Source organism: Oncorhynchus masou, chromosome 13 (genome assembly GCF_036934945.1).
Source record: "Oncorhynchus masou masou isolate Uvic2021 chromosome 13, UVic_Omas_1.1, whole genome shotgun sequence".
Lineage (NCBI taxonomy): Eukaryota > Metazoa > Chordata > Actinopteri > Salmoniformes > Salmonidae > Oncorhynchus > Oncorhynchus masou.
This window is the reverse complement of record NC_088224.1, coordinates 67,850,036-67,873,520: the sequence shown is the minus strand read 5'-3', so window position 1 is coordinate 67,873,520 and position 23,485 is coordinate 67,850,036. Positions and strand designations below refer to the sequence as shown.

Here is a 23,485-nt window from a genome sequence, read left to right as displayed (position 1 = left end):
AAGCAATGTGCTTAACATTAGGAAAGTTGAGAAGTAAATATAGTAGGCTTAGCCTATAGAAAGCTGAGGGAATCCTCCTCTTTTTAATAGCGGCCATCTCCCGCAATTGCATAGCCTAAAGAAATGTTAAGCAACATGAGTTCATGTGCTCTCAAGAAAGGTTTGATTAGATTTTCAAATACATTTGATGTCAGAGTAATTCGAGGGACAAAAGAGTGCTGAGTACCAGGCAGTTAGTAAGTTTGGTAGACTACTAATGACCAGCAGCAGCAGCATCAGAGCTTGGAGAAGCTTAATTACCATGACTAAACGGTCATGTGGAATTTGACTGCCTTCATGACTTGTGACTGCCGGTGTGGCGGTAATACGGTCACCGCAGCAGCCCTACTTGTGACAAGGTAGGGGTGGTATACAGAAGATAGCCCTATTTTGGTAAAAGACCAAGTCCATATTATGGCAAGAACTGCTCAAATAAGCAAAGCAAAACAACAGTCTATCATTACTTTAACATTGTATAGTCTTAACATTCTGTATACTCCCCTACAACCAAAGAAAAATAGCTTAATTGAATTTTAAACCCCAAATCTATTTCGCATGAAGAAACAACCTGTCATTCATCACAAACTTTGTGAATATCTGGGTTTTCCCTCTTCACAATGCAGAAAGACTGCATTTAATCAGTGGACACACTCTTTTTATTACAACACACCTGTCATAATTGTTTTCTTTACTAAAGTAGAGGTTTTTTATTATTATTGCTAAAGGTACTGCGTAGGTGTAAACATACTTTTTTTAGCAACAAATAGCACTTGTATAGCCTAAGAAAGTAGCAGAATTGTGCAGAAAGTAGTTTTGAATGCATTTTATTGAAGGGAAATAATAACAGTCTTGAACTTTTTTTGTCAACACAGTGATATATTCTTATATACTGTACAATGAGTAATTCAACTACAAAGTACTAGTCTTCTCCCATTTTGTTGAACCATTACCCCCACCCACAAGGTGTATAAACAACAATGAATAAGAATAAAATAAGATAATAGATACAAAACAAAAATGTGAAGAACATAAATCAATAAACTCTAATTAGCACATGTAGGACAGTATGCAAGTGTGTGTGCATGGACTTTGCAGGTGTATTTCTCACATGTGCAGGACATAGTATTTTACAGTTGTTGTGTCTTTGGCATCATTAAACTGAAGATGAATCTTGAATCTCTATCAAATGACTCTCTGTAATTATTATTATTATTACGCGATTAAACTGATTAATCATGTAACTGTAATTGACTAGGAAGTTGGGGTACCAAGGAAAATATTCAGATTACAAAGTTATAATTTTCCTAATATAACTTTTCAGATATTTTCATATCTGATCAATAGTCTTCTGATTAATTAATTCTTCTTTACCTCATGTTAGTCTCATTCCAAACGTCGTAAATTGTCGGTTATCTGCATGAACCCAGTCTTCAATATGAGTCATCCATACATCAATTGTCTTAAATCATTTATTTATTAACTAACTAAACAATCACAGAAGTGCACACACAAACAAACAAAGTAAATATGGTTACAAGAAATGATGTTGAAAAGTTTGTTTCTGTTGGAGAGTTTGTCCACCCTCTCTGTCGTGGTTAGAATGGATAGTTCAGAGTGACAGTCATTCATGTCGTTATGGATAGATGTTTCGGTGGTTGTCGGTCCTCGCGTTCAATTATACCAAATTCCTAGCTGCAGACTAGTAATTAATATCAAGGACTTGATCTTATTCTGTCAGTAGCGATAGTCTAAGAGTTTAACCACGTGATATGGTTAAAAGATTCAGCCATCTACTCAAACATTGGCCCTCTCGTTATCGAGGTAAGCTGGTCTGCAACCTTTGTCCTCTCGTAAATGAGGGAAACATGGCCTGTTGAGAAATTCTCAAAGTTGGGGATTTATTCGGGAGAGCAGAAAAAAGCTGTCTCATGACGCCAGGTCTGAACTGTGCTCATGGACGGTCCTCTGATTTAGTTAAACTCAAAAGGGAATTGGAGTTTCCTTCATTTAACAGTCCAAAATCACATTACACAATTTTACAAACAGTATCATCTTCACTCATTCATCTTATACAACAATTAGATGTAAACCTCATATCTGAGGCTATTATATAAACAGCGTTATGGTAATGTGGCCGTATTGTCTCCCATGAGTGTCACAAAATTGTACCAAACGGACCAGTTCGTAGGATTCTTCACCGATCTTTTATACCTTCTCCAGAACACAAATGTTGTTCAGACCTCAAGTTCTGTGACGTGGAAGAAATTCCTTTGTTCTCTTTGAAAATTCACTGTGTCTCTATACTGTGGTCATGAGGGGATAGCATCTCCTCCAGGAATTTACGACCTCTCTCTGACCACAGCAGCCTGGGTGTAGGAGACAGGGGGAGGGGGATGGGGCGTGCTGTACCCAAAGAGGGCAACGTCATGACACAGTCATTCTTTGGGGGGGGGGGGGGGAATTGTCATCTCCTCCTCTTGCCTGCCCCAGCTGCAGCCTCAGGTGGATCAGAACAAGAGTCAGCCCCCTGAACAGCTTTCACAAGCGCTGCAGAGGCTGCTGTGCGGGGGAGGCGCTCCCTTTGAATGTGTGGGGTTTCAAGTGACTTTCCCAGCTGCTCCAGGAACACCCTCCTCTTGTTCCGCTTATTAGGCATCCAGGTAGGGTTAATCTTGTTCAATATCACGAAGGTATTTACACATCAATGATGTTGTGGAAGATGACCAGGGGCCAGCGGGCAGTCATCCTACTGCAGCTGTAAGTTCCAATCACCTTGTCCAGGTTGTCCACGCCTCCTTTGTTGTGGGTGTAGTCCAGGATGATGGCTGGCTCCCTGTCCTCACGATCACTGATCTCAGCCGTTTTGTGCAGTGTGCTCTGGAGGACCACATTGGGAGATAAGAAACTAGAGTGGTGGTGGGGTTGAAGGCAATCTTTGATCAGAAGGCCTCTCTCCCCCTTGTTGCAAGGAGTGCAGGGGGGAGCTCAGGATTGTTCTTTCTAACTGTGCCAACCATGGTGATCTTCCCCTTCAGGAGCTGCTGGCTGAGCTCATAAGAGGTGAAGAAATTGTCACACGTGACATTGTACCCCCTCAGTTCATCTGTCACATCAAGCACAACCCGCATCCCCTGGTTCTTCTCCGGGCCTCCACTGCTCAGCTTCCCTGTGTAGACTTGCATCTCCCAAGGGTAGCTGGATTGTGCATCACAGGCCACCCATATCTTGATGCCATACTTTGCTGGCTCTCTGGGCATATACTGCCAGAAAAGACAGCGACCTTTTGACAAAAGAGATTACTATCAGTAATTAGTGTCAGTGTCACAGAAAACAATCACATAAATACATGATATTACTGCAATACATAATACAATTAACAGTGAAAATCACTTACATAGCAGATATGAAAAAATGTTTTACCTCTGAATGGAACCAGTTGCTCATCCACTGTTACTTCAGGCCCAGGGGTGTAGAGGTATGGCAGATGCTCCACCCACTTCTCCCAGACCTCTTTTATGGCCACCAGTTTGTCTCTCACATGTCTTGCAGGTCTTGACTCACGGGTATCAAATCATAGTATTCTTGAGAAAGTGTGGTAGACTTTCAGTGGCATTGTGGAATGGAAAATTGCCCTTCCACTCTCTGCATCCCAGAGACTACATGTAGCCTCGGGACCTATGCACACCCGCCAAGATTAGCAGCCCTATGTAGGCACGCAGGTCAATCTCATCCATCCTTTTCCAGTTGTCTCCAGGATTAATTTTTCAATGGCTGGTGTGATGAACATGTAGAATGTTGAGGCGATGTCCTGGGCATGGGCAACTGCATGTCTTGTGGGCCTTGGGGTCATTCTTATGACATGTTGTGCCACCATCCTGCCCTGGTTGTCATATGGTGACAAGGACCATGTTATTTTGCTGTTCTATGACAAAAATGTCTCTCTTTCAGCTTGGGGGATTTTTCTTCCTCTGAAGATGATGCATCGTGCTCTGGGTTGTATTCTTCCCCATCTTCTTCTTTAGATACCTCCTCCTCTTCTAAATCATTGTTCTCTTCTTCCACCTGGACAAAAAAAAATTAACACTCTAGGAAACATCATCAACTGTTAAGTTGAAAAATTATCATTTAAGGGGTTTTCTCTTAAGACCTGTAACGGCGTTCTTCGTTTGTCGCAAGAAAGTCGGACCGAAATGCAGCGTGTTGGTTACTCATGTTTTTTAATGAAAACAAAATGACGATTACATAAAAATACTGAGACAAATACAAAAACAACAAAACGGAACGTGAAACCTAAATACAGCCTATCTGGTGAAACTACACAGAGACAGGAACAATCACCCACGAAATACAAAGTGAAACCCAGGCTACCTAAATACGGTTCCCAATCAGAGACAACGAGAATCACCTGACTCTGATTGAGAACCGCCTCAGGCAGCCAAACCTATGCAACACCCCTACTCAGCCGCAATCCCAATAACTAAAAAACCCCACTACAAAATACAACAACATAAACCCATGTCACACCCTGGCCTGACCAACTAATTAACGAAAACACAAAATACTAAGACCAAGGCATGACAGAACCCCCCCCTAAGGTGCGGACTCCCGGACGCACCTCAAAACCATAGGGAGGGTCCGGGTGGGCGTCTGTCCATGGTGGCGGTTCCGGCTCGGGACGTGGACCCCACTCCATAAATGTCATAGTTCCTCCCCTTCGCGTCCTGGGATGATCCACCCTCGCCGCCGACCATGGCCTAATAGTCCTCACCCAGAACCCCACTGAACTGAGGGGCAGCTCGGGACTGAGGGGAAGCTCGGGACTGAGGGGCAGCTCGGGACTGAGGGGCAGCTCGGGACTGAGGGGAAGCTCGGGACTGAGGGGCAGCTTGGGACTGAGGGGCAGCTCGGGACTGAGGGGCAGCCCAGTACTGAGAGAAATCCCAGCACTGAGAGGAAGCCCAGTACTGAGAGGAAGCCCAGTACTGAGATGAAGCCCAGCCAGGCAGTTGAATCCGGCAGATCCTGGCTGACTGGCGGATCTGGAAGAGTCTGGTTGACTGGCAGATCTGGAAGAGTCTGGCTGACTGGCAGATCTGGAAGAGTCTGGCTGACTGGCAGATCTGGAAGACTCTGGCTGACTGGCAGATCTGGAAGAGTCTGGCTGACTGGCAGATCTGGAAGAGTCTGGCTGACTGGCAGATCTGGAAGAGTCTGGCTGACTGGCAGATCTGGAAGAGTCTGGCTGACTGGTAGATCTGGATGAGTCTGGCTGACTGGCAGATCTGGAAGAGTCTGGTTGACTGGCAGATCTGGAAGAGTCTGGCTGACTGGCGGATCTGGAAGAGTCTGGTTGACTGGCGGATCTGGAAGAGTCTGGCTGAATGGCGGATCCTGGCAGACTGACGGCTCTGGCTGCTTCATGCTGACTGACGGCTCTGGCTGCTCCATGCTGACTGGCGGCTCTGGCTGCTCCATGCAGATTGACAGCTCTGGCGGCTTCTTGCAGACTGACAGCTCTGACTGTTCCATGCAGACTAACAGCTTTGGCAGCTCCTTGCCAACTGGCAGCTCCTTGCAGACTGGCAGCTCCTTGCAGACTGGAAGCTCTGGCTGCTCCAAGCAGACTGACAGCTCTGGCTGCTCCATGCAGACTGGCAGCTCTAGCTGCTCCATGCAGACTAGCAGCTCTAGCTGCTCCATGCAGACTGGCAGCTCTGGCTGCTCCGAACAGGCAGGAGGCTCCGGCAGCGCTGGAGAGGAGAAAGGCTCTGATAGCGCTGAACAGGCGGGAGACTTCCGACAGCGCAGGAGAGAAGAAAGGCTCCGACAGCGCAGGAGAGAAGAAAGGCTCCGACAGCGCAGGAGAGGCGAGGCGCACTGTAGGCCTGATGCGTGGTGCTGGCACTGGTGGTATTGGGCCGAAGACACGCACAGGAAGCCTGGTGCGGGGAGCTGCTACCGGAGGACTGGGGTGTGGAGGTGGTACTGGATAGACCGGACCGTGCAGGCGCACTGGAGCTCTTGAGCACCGAGCCTGCCCAACCTTACCCGATTGAATACTCTCGGTCGCCCTGCCAGTGCGGCGAGGTGGAATAGCCCGCACTGGGCTATGTAGGCGAACCGGAGACACCGAGCGCAAGGCTGGTGCCATGTAAGCCAGCCCAAGGAGACGCACTGGGGACCAGATGCGTAGAGCCGGCTTCATGGCATTTGGCTCGACGCTCAATCTAGCCCGGCCGATACGCGGAGCTGAAATATACCGCACCGGGCTATGCACCCGCACTGGGAACACCGTGCGCACCACTGCATAACACGGTGCCTGCCCGGTCTCTCTAGCCCCCCGGTAAGCACAGGGAGTTTGCGCAGGTCTCCTACCTGGCGTAGCCATACTCCCTGAAAGCCCCCCCCCAACAAATTGTTGGGGCTGATCCCCGGGCCTCCATCCACGTCGCCGTGCTGCCTTCTCATACCAGCGCCTCTCCGCTTTAGCCGCCTCTAGTTCTTCCTTGGGGCGGCGATATTCACCAGGCTGAGCCCAGGGTCCTTTTCCATCCAGTTCTTCCTCCCATGTCCAATTCTCCAAGTGGTGCAGCCTCTCCCACTAAAGCTGCTTCTGTTGCCTCTCCTGTGGCTCCTGCCTGTTAACACGCTGCTCGGTCCGTGTGTGGTGGGTGATTCTGTAACGGCGTTCTTCGTTTGTCGCAAGAAAGTCGGACCGAAATGCAGCGTGTTGGTTACTCATGTTTTTTAATGAAAACAAAATGACGATTACATAAAAATACTGAGACAAATACAAAAACAACAAAACAGAACGTGAAACCTAAATACAGCCTATCTGGTGAAACTACACAGAGACAGGAACAATCACCCACGAAATACAAAGTGAAACCCAGGCTACCTAAATACGGTTCCCAATCAGAGACAACGAGAATCACCTGACTCTGATTGAGAACCGCCTCAGGCAGCCAAACCTATGCAACACCCCTACTCAGCCGCAATCCCAATAACTAAAAAACCCCACTACGAAATACAACAACATAAACCCATGTCACACCCTGGCCTGACCAACTAATTAACGAAAACACCAAATACTAAGACCAAGGCATGACAAGACCCTTAAGACAACACAAAGGTAAAGACATGAAGGTCAGTCAATGCGGAACATTTCAAGAACTTTAAAAGTTTCAAGTGCCGTCGCAAAAACCATTAAGCTCTATGATGAAATTGGCTCTCATGAGGACCGCCACAGGAAAGGAAGATCCAGAGTTACCTCTGCTGCAGAGGATAAGTTCATGAGTTACCAGCCAAAGAAATTGCAGTCAAAATAAATGCTTCACAGAGTTCAAATAAAATACACATCTCAACATCAACTGTTCAGAGGAGACTGCATAAGTCAGGCGTTCATTGTCAAATTGCTATAAAGAAACCACTAATAAAGGACACCAATATGAAGAGGAGACTTGCTTGGGCCAAGAAACACAAGCAATGGACATTAGACCAGTGGAAATCTGTCCATTGGTCTGAAGAGTCCAAATTTTAGATTTTTGGTCCCAATCGCCATGTCTTTCTGAGACGCAGAGTAGGTGAACGGATGATCTCCCCTTGTGTGATTCCCACCATGGAACATGGAGGAGGAGGTGTGATGGTGCTTCCCTGGTGACAGGGGGGCTACTTTGAAGAATCTAAAATATATTTTGATTTGTTTAACACTTTTTTGGTTACTACATGATTCCATATGTATTATTTCATAGTTTTGACGTCTTCACTATTATTCTACAATGTAGAAAATAGTGAAAATAAAGAAAAACCCTTGAATGAGTAAGTGTGTCCAAACTTTTGACTGGTACTGTATATAGATCACGAAGCAGGCATGCAAAGCTCACACAAACACTCTTTAAACATGCTTAAATATTTACACGTCTAACAACATGTCGCCTCCACCATCCAGGTGCGCTACGTGTTGGAGCCACGGAGACACTCCCAGGGCCACACGCTCACCTGCGTGGTGCGCCACCCGGCCCTGCAGACTGAGTTCAAGATACCCTACGTGCTCAATGTGCAGTGTGAGTGTTTTACATTTCTTTTATTTAACCTTTATTGAACGAGGCAAGTCAGTTGAGAACAAATTTGTATTTACAATGACGGTATTTGGGGGGACCAGGCGGACAGGGCAGCAGAGCAGTAGGGTCATTGAAATGGAACAATTAGATCATCTTTTGCGTGATTAGTACAGTGCATTCGGAAAGTATTCAGACCCCTTGACTTTTTCCACATTTTGTTACCGTTACAGCCTTATTCTAAAATTGATTAAAAAATGTTCCTCATCAATCTATACACAATACCCCATAACGACAAAGTGAAAACATGTTTTTAGAAATTTTAGCAAATGTATTAAAAATCAAAAACAGAACTACCTTATTTACATAAGTATTATCAGACCCTTTGCAATGAGACTCGAAAGTGAGCTCAGGTGCATCTTGTTTCCGTTGATCATCCTTGATATGTTTCTACAACTTAATTGGAGTTCACCTGTGGTAAGTTCAATTGACTGGACATGATTTGGAAAGGCACACACCTGTCTGTATAAGGTCCCACAGTTCATAGTGCATGTCAGAGCAAAAACCAAGCCATGAGGTCGAAGGAATTGTCTGTAGATCCGAGACAAGATTGTGTCGAGGCACAGATCTGGGGTAGTATACTAAAACATTTCTGCAGTGTTGAAGGTCCCAAAGAAGACAGTGGCCTCCATCATTCTTAAATGGATGAAGTTTGGAACCACCAAGACTCTTCTTAGAGCTGGCTGCCCGGCCAAACTGAGCAATCGGGGGGAGAAGGACCTTGGTCAGGGATGTGACCAAGAACCCGATGGTCACTCTGACAGATCGCCAGAGTTCCTCTGTGGAGGCACATGACAGCCAGCTTGCAGTTTGCCAAAAGGCGCCTAAAGGACTCAGACCATGAGAAACAAGATTCTCTGGTCTGTTGAAACCAGGATTGAACTCTTTGGCCTGAATACCAAGCGTCATGTCTGGAGGAAACCTGGCACCATCCCTAATGTGAAGGATGGTGGTGGCAGCATCATGCTGTAGGGATGTTTTTCAGTGGCAGGGACTGGGAGATTGGTCAGGATTGAGGAAAAGATGAACAGAGTAAAGTACAGAGAGATCTTTGATGAAAACCTGCTCCAGGACCTCAGACTGTGGTGAAGGTTCACCTTCCAACAGGACAACAAACCTAAAGCACACAGCCAAGGCAATGCAGCAGTGGCTTCGGGAAAAGCCTCTGAATGTCCTTGAGTGGCCCAGCCAGAGCCCGGACTTGAACCCGATCTCACATCTCTGGAGAGACCTGAAAATAACTGTGCAGCGACACTCTTCATTATTATTATTTTTATATACATTTACAAAAATGTCTGAACGTGTTTTTCCCTTGTCGTTATGGGGTATTGTGTGTCGATGAGGGTTAAAAAAAATAAATAAAAAAAAAGATTTTTAGAACAAGGCTGTAACGTATCAAAATGTGGAAAAAAGTCAAGGGGGCTGAATTCTTTCTGAATGCACTGTATATAGAGCTGTGTGCCACTATGACAAGGAGAGGGGTAGCTCGCTATCTTTGTGTTCTGTTTGAGAGGGGTTGCTGTGCTGATAGGTGGGCTTTATGGTAGATGGTTTGTCTTGTCTCAGATACAGCTCCTACTCATATTTCAGCATGCGCTCTCTGACTACATAAAGATTTAGACAACTGCCACATGTATCTGTGAAGGGCTGCTGTCTGTATCTGATGTATAATCTGTCATGTCGATAGCCTGTTTTACAGTGCAGTATGCTCAGAGACCAGACCGACTCCCCAACTTCCCTTGTTTCCTCATAAAAGGGCCATTAAAGAGAAATCTTAATTTTATAATCATTGATGCATGCTTCCTTGGCAACCTGAACTGATGAATAGTGTATAGTATCTGTTTGGACTATGTGAGTGCAGGTTAATGAAGGTGTTTTATGAAATATTGATCAACCTTCAGTAGCAGCAGCAGGGGGAAGAGAGGTGGGGGGAGGTGGGTGCAGAAGGGTGGAGATGCAGAAAGGCGAGGTTAATACAGGAAGAGAAAGGCTTTGCAACTCAATAAATCATGTCAAATGCAGAGGCAGGGGATTTTAAGTGCCAAAGAAGCACAATTTCTCCACAAACAAAGTGCAAAGGTCAACATGACACATTCATAACGTCTTGTTCCCTGCCCGGCTTTGTACTGTAATACATTCTGCCTGCTCACTCTTCAAAAGTCAAAAGGGGGAAATTGGATACCAGAGTCATTGTTTACTACATGTATTACAGTACAGTCAGTGGCATCTGTAATACCTCTGGTAGGCTTCTCTCTGTTCTGTTTGTTTCTGGTGGTGAGCTGCTGGAGAGAGTGGAATGATTATTACCCCTACATCTCCTCACTCTGACTTGTCTGATGTAGCCCTACATCTCCTCTCTCTCTCTCTCTCTCTCTCTCTCTCTCTCTCTCTCACAACCCCTGTGCTGTAGCATCCTTTGCCTCTGCTTTTTCATTTTGATTATCAGTTTTTTTGTTCTTATATTGCTTGCTTCTCCCCCTGGGGCGAAAGCTAATTTGTCATCGCTGTACTACAAGGGAGCACATTGGCCATTGCGTACAATGCTTTATTATTATTTTTTATGAATCTCTTGTTTTGTATAGAACAAATATTCTTGGTCAGTTGTGTTATTAAAGGATCCTGATCATAGTGTATCTTATACAATAGGCCTACATGGTATGTACCCTAGTCTACTTTATTACAAAGTAGCTAAGTAACAAATAATAATTATAATAAGATTGTGCTTCTTTTCCAGTTGCTCCTGAGGTGACGGTGGTAGGATATGACCAGAACTGGTTTGTTGGTCAGGACAATGTGAAGCTGGACTGTGGAGCCAAAGCCAACCCACCTGCCCATCACTTCTCCTGGACCAGGTCAGGGTCCTCTAGCTAGCAGCTTACCCACCCACTATACCCCACAACATGCCATACACTGTCCACGTCACAAATAGCACCCCATTCCCTATGTAGTTTGCTACTTTTGACCAGGGCACATAGTAGTGCACTATAATGAGAATAGGGTGTCATTTCGGACATACCACTACTGTGATCATTGCTGGCTAGTAATATCCAGCAATGTTTGTGTATCCCTGTGTTTATATATGATCTCCTTTCTTAACAGGTTGGATGGGCCGATGCCTGACGGTGTGGATATAGTGAACAACACTTTTACTTTCACTCGTCCTCTGGAGAGAAATGACTCTGGACTGTACAGGTGTGAGGTGTCCAATGATATCGGTGAACGCGGTCAGGACGTTCATGTCTGGATACAAGGTGAGAAAGTACGGCCTTGGTTAAACCCTTCAGGCCCACCATGAGATAAAACAGGGCTTGTCTCCATTTGCACACATTCCAGACACCAGAGGAGAAAAGAGTAACATAAACACACAGTATTGGCACCAAAGGTTAAAATTGTTGTGGTTTTGGCAACATTAGATATCTGTGATATCATTAGAGAGTGAGTGTTTCACCCTGTTTGTTTTTCGGAACACAGTGTGCACTAATATGCAACGATATGCCTACTTGTCAATGGGAGCACAGTGTGCAGCAATTTGCCCTTTTTTGTTTCTCTTGTTTGGTGTCAAAGGTAATTTTTCAGGGTTGGACACGATGAATAACACACAGATACAGTAACAGACGCTCCCCGTAAAAGGGGACGTGTGCTCCATGCTCTGCTGTAAGAGTTGTTTCCTTCACTCATCAAGAGATGACTAATGATATTTACTTTAATTGAATACACATTAATTAATGACTGACTTGCAAAACAGACAGAGGACCCCCCCCAAAAAAAGCTCTATAAACATTGTTTTTCTAAATTTGTCCTCACAACAATACCAGGCTGTTCTGATGCAAGCGAGCACTGCTTGTAGAACACACAGCCAGCAGCTTCCCCATCCCCGCTCCCTCTCCTCTCGTCTCCCTCCTCCACTTCTCAGCGCATATGAAAGCTGCAGGCTAAGGTTAAATCTTGACTTGGTTTCCTCTATCGTAATCGCTCCTCTTTCAACCCAGCTGCCAAACTAACCCTGATTCAGATGGCCATCCTACCCATGCTATATTACAGAGACATAATTTATAGATTGGCAGGTAAAGGTGCACTCGAGCGGCTAGATGTTCTTCACCATTCGGCCATCAGATTTGCCACCAATGATCCTTATAGCACACATCACTGCACTCTATACTCTGTAAACTGGTCATCTCTGTATACCTGTCGCAAGACCCACTGGTTGATGCTTATTTATTAAACCTTCTTAGGCCTCACTTCCCCCTATCTGAGATATCTACTGCAGCCCACATCCTCCACATATAACACCTGTTCTGCCAGTCACATTCTGTTATAGATCCCCAAAGCACACACATCCATGGGTCGCTCCTCTTTTCAGTTCGCTGCAGCTAGCGACTGGAACGAGCTGCAACAAACACTCAAACTGTAGGGCCCTATGATTTCCTCGATTAGGATAATGCGAACGAAATCACGGAATTTGGTAATAAAAATGCAATCAACTGTAAAACTTGGAATATTGCAGAATTTTCCATAATTTGGCTGATTATTGTAGTAACTTAAATGATTTCATAATTGTAAAATTACTGACAAGTAGGCCTAGAGAAATAATTATGTTTTCGATTGGGGTGTTTTGGGGGGGAGGGGGTTGGTCGATCATGCGTAGGAACCTTACGTCACCTCAACTTGGCTGTCACTTTGAGAAACATGTCGAAGAGGCGCCAATTCGTCAAAAAAACTAAACAATTCGACCCTAGCCCCTAAATTCAGAGCAGAGCAATACCCAATGGACTATTATGAGTCAGGCGATAAGCTGTTTTGCAAATTCTGTCAACATACTATTGATTGGGCCCGTAAAAATACGTGTGACAGCCTTTTAAAGTCTGAAGCCCATGTAAAGAACAGGGAAAAGCACCGTGTTACACGGAACCAAACCAGCTACGCGCGTGCGCCATCGTGCATATATTTGTCAACCCACACCAAAAGTGATCACGACACGCAGATTAAATTATCAAAACAAACTCTGAACCAATTATATTAATCTGAGAACAGGTCGAAAAGCATTGAATATTTATGGCAATTTTAGCTAGCTAGCTTGCTGTTGCTAGCTAATTTGTCCTGGGATATAAACATTGAGTTGGTTATTTTACCAGAAATGCACAAGGTCCTTTACCCCACCAATTAATCCACACATAAAACGGTCAACCGAATAATTTCTAGTCATCTCTCCTTCCAGGCCTTTTCTTCTCTTGACTTTATATTGCGATTGGCAACTTTCATAAATTAGGTGCATTACCGCCACTGACCTCATTTGTCTTTCAGTCACCCACGTGGGTATAACCAATGAGGAGATGGCACCTGCTTCTATAAACCAATGAGGAGATGGGAGAGGCAGGACTTGCAGCGCGATCTGCGTCAGAAATAGAACTGACTTGGCGCGCACGAGTAGTGTGGGTGCAATAATTGAATAATATAGATTTCTACATTTATTTTGCAACTCTGTAACACTGTTGTTTTGAAAGAGCATATGAATTAAATAAGAATTAAATGAATTAAATAAGTAAAGTGTCTGGACAAATAGCAAAGGCTCTGTAAAGGAGTGAGAGGCTCTAGTAGAAAGTCAAGAGAAAAAGGAGATTTAAGAGGGTCAGACCAGTGTGTGTGTGTGTGTGTGCATGTATATGTGTGTATGTGTGTGTGTGAGATGAGTTATTCCCCCCCTCTCTCTGGGAAGTCATGTGAGAAGATGAAACGTGCGAGCAGTGTGGGTGCAATAATTGAATAACATAGATTTCTAAATTTATTTTGCGACGCAAGCGGTGTGGTCAGCCTGTTAGCCAGAGCATGCCTTTTCAAATGACAATTACTAGTGCAAGTGCATCAACAGATTCAATACGATAATTTATTCAGGATTTTGTGGCTGTGTGCGCCGAGTCTGACATCCCCTTAGAAAAGCTAAGAAAGCTATGGCCGTTTCTAGTGAAGCCTTGCAAACAGGGAGGGGAGTTACCAGAAAATGAGAGCAGCCTCCGTCAAACTCACCTGCCCCGTGTGTTCGACCAACATATGACTGCCGTTCTACTGAAGATCCGTGGGAAGAGGTTTACGGTGGTTGTTGACGAAACAACAGATGCGAGGGATTGCAGCGTTCTAACATTGTCATTGGTGAGTAAACTTAACTTGACAGTCTATTAATATACCGTTGCAATAGACTACATTTACATTCTGCAATGTTAATTGTCCACATGCAAATTGTGATATTCCAAACCACAAGCTATTGTGGTGAAATATAGCGATGCATAATGTCAACAGACGTCTGCCTCTCCATCTAGCTAACTATCGCAGTATCTATATTGTGCTTACCCTTAATTTAAATAACACTTATTTTGTCACAATATTATTTTAGGTTAAAACATAATTAAAGTTGTTCCTTAACCAGTATTTTCTGGTGGATGTCATTTTCATGGACAGATGCAACTACTCAACGTTTTCCCAGGCTATACAGTGACTTGCGAAAGTATTCACCCCCCTTGGAATTTTTCCTATTTTGTTACAACCTGGAATTAACATTTTGTGGGGGTTTGTATCGTTTGATTTATACAACATGCCTACCACTTTGAAGATGCAAAATATTTTTGGGTGTGAAACAAACAACAAATAAGACAAAAAAAAAACAGAAAACTTGAGTGTGCATAACTATTCACCCCTCCCTAAGTCAATACTTTGTAGAGCCACTTTATGCAGCAATTACAGCTGCAAGTCTCTTGGGGTGTCTCTTTTTTTTTTACCTTTATTTAACCAGGCAAGTCAGTTAAGAACACATTCTTATTTTCAATGACGGCGTGGGAACAGTGGGTTAACTGCCTGTTCAGGGGCAGAACGACAGATTTGTACCTTGTCAGCTCGGGGGTTTGAACTCACAACCTTCCGGTTACTAGTCCAACGCTCTAACCACTAGGCTACCCTGCCACCCTATAAGCTTGGCACATCTAGCCACTGGGATTTCTGCCCATTCTTCAAGGCAAAACTGCTCCAGCTCCTTCAAGTTGGATGGGTTCCGCTGGTGTACAGCAATCTTTAAGTCATACCACAGATTCTCAATTGGATTTTGGTCTGGGCTTCTAAGACATTTAAATGTTTCCCCTTAAACCACTTGAGTGTTGCTATAGCAGTATGCTTAGGGTTGTCCTGCTGGAAGGTGAACCTCCGTCCCAGTCTCATATCTCTGGAAGACTGAAACAGGTTTCTCTCAAGAATTTCTCTGTATTTAGCGCCATCCATCATTCCTTCAATTGTGACCAGTTTACCAGTTCCTTCCCGATGAAAAACATCCCCACGGCATGATGCTGCCACAACCATGTTTCACAGTGGCAATGGTATTTTTGGAGGTGATGAGAGGTGTTGGGTTTGCGCCCGACATAGCATTTTCCTTGATGGCCAAAAAGCTCAATTTTAGTTTCATCCGACCAGAGGTGTCAGACATATGTGTATAGGTGGCAGGGAAGTCAGGCGCAGGAGAGTCAAACGGAGTGTAAAATGGAGTCTTTTTATAATGTCCTAGTAACATGCTCCATAACACTAAACAGAAAAAGGAACATAAACAAATATGGGTACGAAGACCCGTCGCGCATCTATACAACAAAAACACTACACTGACAATAAACAATCTCTGACAAAGACATGAGGGGAAACAGAGGGTTAAATACACAACAGGTAATGAATGGGATTGAAAACAGGTGTGTGGGAAGACAAGACAAAACCAATGGAAAATGAAAAATGGATCAATGATGGCTAGAAGACCGGTGACGTCGAACGCCGAGCACTGCCCGAACAAGGAGAGGCAACGACTTCGGCAGAAGTCGTGACATGAGGACCTTCTTCCATATGTTTGGGGAGTCTCCCACATGCCTTTGGCGAACACCAAATGTTTGCTTGTTTTTTTCTTTTAGCAATGGCTTTTTTCTGGACACTCTTCCGTAAAACCCAGCTCTGTGGAGTGTATGGCTTAAAGTGGTTCTATGGGACAGATAATCCAATCTCTGCTGTGGAGCTTTGTAGCTCCTTCAGGGTTATCTTTGGTATCTTTGTTGCCTCTGATTAATGCCCACATTGCCTGGACCAGGCCCTCTCTTGGCAGATTTATTGTATTTTTCCATGTTTTAATAATGGATTTAACGGTACTCCGTGGGATGTTCAAGGTTTCAGATATTTTTTTATAACCCAACCCTGATCTGTACTTCTCCACAACTTTGTCCCTGACCTGTTTGGAGAGCTCCTTGGTCTTCATGGTGCCGCTTGCTTGGTGGTGCCTCTTGCTTAGTGGTGTTGCAGACTCTGGGGCCTTTCAGAACAGGTGTATATATACTGAGATCATGTGGCAGATCATTGCACACAGGTGGACTTTATTTAACTAATTATGTGACTTCTGAAGGTAATTGGTTGCACCAGATCTTATTTAGGGGGTGAATACACACCACTTTTCCATTTTGAAATTTTTTAAACAAGTTATTTTTTAAATTTCACTTCACCAATTTGGACTATTTTGTGTATGTCCATTACATGAAATCCAAATCAAACCCATTTAAATTAAAGGTTGTAATGCAACAAAATAGGAAAACCGCCAAGGGGGATGAATACTTTTGCAAGGCACGAGCCTCCCTCCACAGCATCAATCTGATCCTAAGGAGGAGGCGTTATAGATCAGCTCACTGACCTTGAGCTGCCTCTCCCCTCCCCCTTCTCCCCCTTTAAATTATCACTGGTCTCTTAGTCACTGCTTTACAATTGCAGGTTAGATAGATTCTTGCAAAGTCAGCCAATATGTAATTAGCTGAAGGCTATGCTTGCTGCCATCCTGGTTGCATTTGATCAGTTGTAGCTTAGACTCTAGTGTTAGGTGGAGATACAAAGCAGTCCAAGTGCAGCTTAGACTCCAGTTTATTTATTTTTTATTTCACGTTTATTTAACCAGGTAGGCTAGTTGAGAACAAGTTCTCATTTGCAACTGCGACCTGGCCAAGATAAAGCAAAGCAGTTTGACACATACAACAACACAGGAACACATGGAATAAACAAACATACAATCAATAATACAGTAGAAATATCTATATACAGCATGTGCAAATGAGGTAGGATAAGAGAGGTAAGGCAATAAATAGGCCATGGTGGCAAAGTAATTACAATATAGCAATTAAACACTGGAATGGTAGAATGTGCAGAAGATGAATGTGCAAGTTGAGATCCTGGGGTGCAAGGAGCAAGATAAGTAAATAAATACAGTATGGGGATGAGGTAGATTGGATGGGCTATTTACAGATAGCTATGTACAGGTGCAGTGATCTGTGACCTGCTCTGACAGCTGGTGCTTAAAGCTAGTGAGGGAAGTAAGAGTCTCCAGCTTCAGAGATTTTTGCAGTTCATTCCAGTCATTGGCAGCAGAGAACTGGAAGGAGTGTGTAAGTGTTAAGTGCAGATACAAAGCAGTCCTAGTGCAGCTTAGACTCCAGTGTTAAGTGGATTTACAAAGCAGTCCTAGTGCAGCTTTTATTGCTTCTTTGTAGTCAGGCTCTTTATGTTTCTAGAGAAACAGGGTCAGGCTGCTTTTTGTCCTGAAGAGAGGTCAATATTCAGACATAGTAATCCCCTCTCTCTCTATCTCTCTCTCTCTGTCTCTCATTTCGATTCAAGGGGGTTTATTGGCATGGGAAACATATGTTTACATTTCCAAAGCAAGTGAAATAGATAATAAACAAAAATGAAATAAACAATGACAAATTAATAGTAAACATTACACTCACAAAAGTTCCAAAACAATAAAGGCATTTCAAATGTCATTATGTCTATATACAGTGTTGTAATGATGTCTCTGTCTCTGTCTTTGTTTCTCTCTCTCTGTCTCTGTCTGTCTCGTCTAGCTCTGGGTGTCATCACAGTAACTAACCACTGAAGGACAAATCAGAGGCCGAACCTCACATCGATCACACACTGTTTCATCTTCTCACATGACTTCCCAGAGAAAGGGGAATAACTAATCGCACACATACACACGCAAGCGCACACACACACACACACACACACCCTCTTAAATCTCCTCTTTCTCTTGACTTTCTACCAGAGCCTCTCACTCCTTTACAGAGCCTTTGGTATTTGTCCAGACACTTTACTTATTTAATTCATATGCTCTTTCAAAACAACAGTGTTACAGAGTTGCAAAATAAATGTAGAAATCTATATTATTCAATTATTGCACCCACACTGCTCACGCGCGCCAATGAAAGTTGCCAATCGCAATATAAAGTCAAGAGAAGAAAAGGCCTGGAAGGAGGAGAGATGACTAGAAACGACTCAGTTTACCATTTTATGTGTGGATTAATTGTGCATTTCAGGTAAACTAACAACTCAATGTTTATATTCCTGGACAAATTAGCTAGCAACAGCATGCTAGCTAAATTGCCATAAATGTTTAATGCTTTTTGACCTGTCCACAAATTAATATAATTGGGTCAAAGTTTGTTTTGATATTTTAACCTGCGTGTCGTGATCGCGTTTGGTGTGGGGGGACAAAATACATTTATGCATGATGGCGCACGATGGCACATGCGCGCAGCCAGTTTGGGTTCCGTGTTAGAATTTCAATTAAGACTAAAGCTTTTTTGTGAACTATAATTTTCTAAATGTTATTTTCACAGGATATAAACATATGTGTATTCTACTTGTTCTGTATTCAATGATTATACTGTGTCACCAGTCAGATTCATACTAAAGACATTATTAACTGACAATTGTTTTTTTCTTCTCTGTCATGCCATTCCATCCCTCCATAAACTCTCATCTCGGCCCCCCCCCCCCCCCCCCACACACACCCATCCTCTATCCATCCATCAGATCCTCCCCCCACCACGGCACCAGTCCCCACAACCTCTACTCCCCTCTTCCTGAACACTAGTGACACCAGCACGGCCCCCAACAAGCGTCGAGGAGCGAGCGGCCACTCCACTTCACCCACTCTGGCCTCCCTGTCAGACAGCAGCCTGGGTACCATAGTGGGCGGGGCTGTGGGTGGGGTTCTGTTCCTGGTGCTGCTGCTGATCCTGGGCGGAGCCTGCTTCATGCGCCAGCGGAGGACCTTCAGGGGGGACTACTACACCAAGCAGTACCTGGGCCCCTCCGACATGCAGAAGGAGTCCCAGCTGGACGTGCTCCAGCCCCACGAGCTGCAGGAGGTCTACGGGGACGGGCCGAACTCTACCTACAAGGGCAGCCAGGAGCTGAAACCCAAGCCGGGACTAGGAGGGGACATAATTTACCCCAACGACATCCAGGACAGGGATGATTGGGGCGACGGCCACAGGGGCCTCCGGGAGGGCAGCTACTTCCCTGCTGAGAACCAAAACACCATCCACCACCCCAGAGGGCTGCCCGTTCACACCCCCACAGTGACCAACGGCTCTCCGTACCTGCCGGAGGACTGCTTTGACAACGGCACAGACAGCGAATATGTGTCCCACATGGATGGGTCTGTGATCTCACGCAGGGAGTGGTATGTCTGAGAGCTCCAGGGGAGCTGGAAAATACCTTTTGGCTCAAAATGACTTGGTGAGACAATAATTTAACAAGCGTTGAAATAGATATATTATAGAGAATTTATATCAGTTCAATAAACAGACTCTTCTTGACAAGAATGAACATTCCCGGCTCATTTGTGTGCTCTGACCCCAAAGACTTCCATATGACTTCCATATGGAGTGTGTTATAACGTCGTGGCATCTCAACAGATGATCGCAGGCTGGGAATGGCAGTAATCTGCTGTCATTATCGGCTTAACTTTAGAACTAGGGTTCATTTGGCAAGGGTTTCTCTGTACTAGGCTGTTTCAACAGATGTGAGCGGTTCACATTGAGTCTTTCTGCTTTTATGTATGTAAACATGACTCATGAGTCTGGCATTTTAGCCCTCATTAGTGAAATATTTCTGTCCCTTTTAAACATTATTTTTTTAATTTAATTTTTACCCCTTTTTCTCCCCAATTTCGTGGTATCCAATAGCTACTATCTTGTCTCATCGCTACAACTCCCGTACGGGCTCGGGAGAGACAAAGGTTAAAAGTCATGCGTCCTCAGATACACAACCCAACCAGCCGCACTGCTTCTTAACACAGCGCACATCCAACCCGGAAGCCAGCTGCACCAATGTGCCAGAGGAAACACTGTGTACCTGGTAACCTTGGTTAGCGCGCACTACGCCCGTCCCGCCACAGGAGTCGCTGGTGCGCGATGAGACAAGGACATCCCTACCGACCAAGCCCTCCCTAACCCGGACGACGCTAGGCCCAGAGTCTCTGATGGCACGACTGGCGCTGCAGTACAGCGCCCTTAACCACTGCGCCACCTAGGAGGCCCCATTTTAAACATTCTGAACTATGTTGCATCAATTCAAACCCCTCATATTCAATGACATTTCCCCCAAAATGCACACTTTATTGCTTGCCTGTAATCATATGACTTTTTCATAAAGGTACAATTCTGGTTGCTTCTTGCTGTTGAGAACACCTAAATCAGATTGTTATATTTGAGTGCTGAAACTGTTATGTGAAAGGGAAAAAGGATTCAACAATATGACAATTTGACAAGTTTATGGTTCTAGATGACAATAGAACATATCCACATGTTGATGTGAGCAGGATGTACAGTGATGTTGTCAGGACTATGAGACGTGATAGGACTCCATGAGGCACATCAGAGGAACAAATCTCAAGCTTAGCATCTATTTAGGACAGTTTATTGGACATGTTCTTTAGCATTTGTGTCCCAACTGACAGCCTATTCCCTATACACTCGGTGGCCAGTTTATTAGGAACACCCATCTAGTATTGACTCCGTTATCAGCTTGGCGCAATAGGAACCTGGGATTCATCGGCCCAGGCAATGTTTTTCTACTCCTCAAGCCCTATGAGCTCTGGTCATACGTAGTGCACTATATAGGGAATATGGTGCTATTTGGGACACTGACCAGGATGTTAATGCTACTAAAGGGTTGACATCACCAGTGGTCTCATCTCCATTAGCTTGTATTGACCTAGCATTTCCTGTTCCTTCTTAGCCGGCTGCTTCATTCTACCTGAGGACATGCTAAAGGATCAAAGTGGCCTCTCTAAAGCCTTGCCATTAAAGGAAAGCGATCTCTTCAGTCAACGGGTCGGGGGAGGGGAGCATGACTGTTGGAGGAGGGGGTTAAAGAGGTGGTAATCTCCCTGTGGTATTTCCTGGTGGGGCTTGGTTTTTGCCTGAGGCTGCTTTGTTTCTCCTTGTGGGAGTTTGCAGATTGAGGACACACTCTTTTTGATTTGTTCCTTATTATTTTTTTGCTCCCAACCCTTTGGTGGTTTGTTAAACACTTGCATATCACACACACACACACCACATGCTGCCTACTGCCGAGAACACTCCAACCCTGCCATGTTCAAAGCCCAGCCCTCACCTCAAAGTTTTAGCTTTTTAATTAACTTCTCTTGCCTGGATTGACATCGCAAATGTTTGACCTCGGTGATGTGTAGAGCATCTGTGTATGCAAGCACACTCATGTTTTTTTTATCTGTTTGATTCAAGGCTTCCAGCGTGTGCCTGACTGAAATGGACAGAGCCCCTCTGAAAACTTTTCTTAGCTTAGCTACTGCTCAGACATCCACCCAGGGGTTGTGAGCACGTAGGCTAAATACAATGCAGGGATACATTCTCATGTCTTTTACTGTCTGTCTGTACACACAATATGAGGTTAGCTTGGTCTTACTCCCTGTTTTGAACATTTGTTCAAATACAGGCTGGTCTTTGACATGTCATTTCATTTGTAGTAGAAGAAAGTGATTGAATGTTTACTGAAATTATTTTTCTCCCTCTTTTTTTTTCTTTGGCAAAGCTTTTGTTTTCAAGTTGACCATGTTTGGAATGGAAAGAGATTAAGTTATTGTTGTGCCTATACTGCCTTCCTTTCGTTTGAATCATTTATTGTTTATTCTTCTGCTTATGTACATACGTGTGTATATATGTTCATGGTTTTTATGTGTGATGATATCAGCCTGATTGTCGGGAAGACATTTGATTCATGTGTTGATTTTAAGTACTGAATGCCTTGGGAGAGAAAGGTTGGTGCCTTATGTCTTTCTTTGTAATATTTATGATTTTGTTGCTTGTTTTTAAACCAGCGTAGTTGACTTAAGGTGAATTGTTTAGCCTTATACACACAGACACTTGTAGCAGCTCTTGGAGCAGCTCAATTTGCAATGTACCTAAAAATTGTATTTCACTGGAAAATTACATGGGTAGTACTTTGTTAGTACTAAGCAGGCCAGAATCATAGTCAATATTATTGTTTTGTAAATATGCTGGCTGTTTTGTTTTTTTGTTGTTGTTTTTTAAATTGTCACAGAGCATTTCGATTATTTGAAGGTCATTTAAAATTATGAGCACTAGTCTGTTAGTACTGGGGAGTTTTCCTCTTTCACTTCATTTTACAAGATATTAGTTCTCAAAGGTTTGACTAATTATTTTGTTGCCATTGTGCTATTAATTGGTTTGTCAAAAATCACATTGGAAACAAGGGATAGATAATTGTTCTCTGTTTGTAATAAAAGAGCATCTTATCTGAATCATACTGAACTGTGTTGTCCCATAGGTTTATATTCATAACTCTTTTGCAGTAATATTCTGCAATATCTCCTTTAATCTCAATTCACATATCAGGAACAAATAAGCTTTATGGGTATAAGAACAGGTGTTTTGTTTTCCTACTAATCTTTTTGTTTCTTGGCCCATAACGTCATCTGATTGCATTGGAAGAGGCTGAATTTTGTGTCCCAAATGGCACCCTAATCCCTATATAGTCCACTACTTCTGACCAGTGCCCTATGGGACAGAAGAGAAGGGTGCAGGGCCCAATGGGCTCAGGTCAAAAGTAATGCACTATATAGGGAATAGGGTGCCATTTGGTGGACACAGTTCAGCCTCTTCCAATGCAATCAGATGACACTTTATGGGCCAAGAAAAAAACTAGGGACAAAGGTGTTCCCCTCACTCAGACCTTAACCCATCTATCTCTGTCACCCTCAGCAGCCTCCACACCTGTGGTGATCAGTTACTGACCCATCACCTCTCTCCTGTCCCAGTCAGCACCCTCTCCATCACTGACATAGAGAATAGACCCACCCGCTGCCTTTGTGATGGACAAATGGATCACACCTGTACTGGGATAGGTGGTTGAGTTTGTTTGCTGACCACCCACAGTCCTAGCAGGTTTTCCTCTTGTATCTATTGACATTAACCTGTCTCCAAGCCCATTTGTCACCAATGAGGTCTTGA

The 23,485-nt window shown here is 44.1% G+C and overlaps 1 protein-coding gene across 1 annotated transcript in view; it reads left to right on the top strand.

Moving 5' to 3' along the window:
- The window catches only part of nectin3a (nectin cell adhesion molecule 3a), a 77,551-nt gene extending 54,770 nt beyond the window's left edge, over positions 1-22,781 (top strand). Inside the window, exons 4-7 of the mRNA XM_064984845.1 lie at positions 7,988-8,102; positions 10,891-11,008; positions 11,256-11,407; positions 19,020-22,781. Of these exons, the coding sequence (XP_064840917.1) occupies positions 7,988-8,102; positions 10,891-11,008; positions 11,256-11,407; positions 19,020-19,684 (1,050 nt within the window). The 3' untranslated portion in view covers positions 19,685-22,781. The remainder of the gene's footprint in view (positions 1-7,987; positions 8,103-10,890; positions 11,009-11,255; positions 11,408-19,019) is intronic.
- The last annotated feature ends 704 nt before the right edge of the window (positions 22,782-23,485 follow it).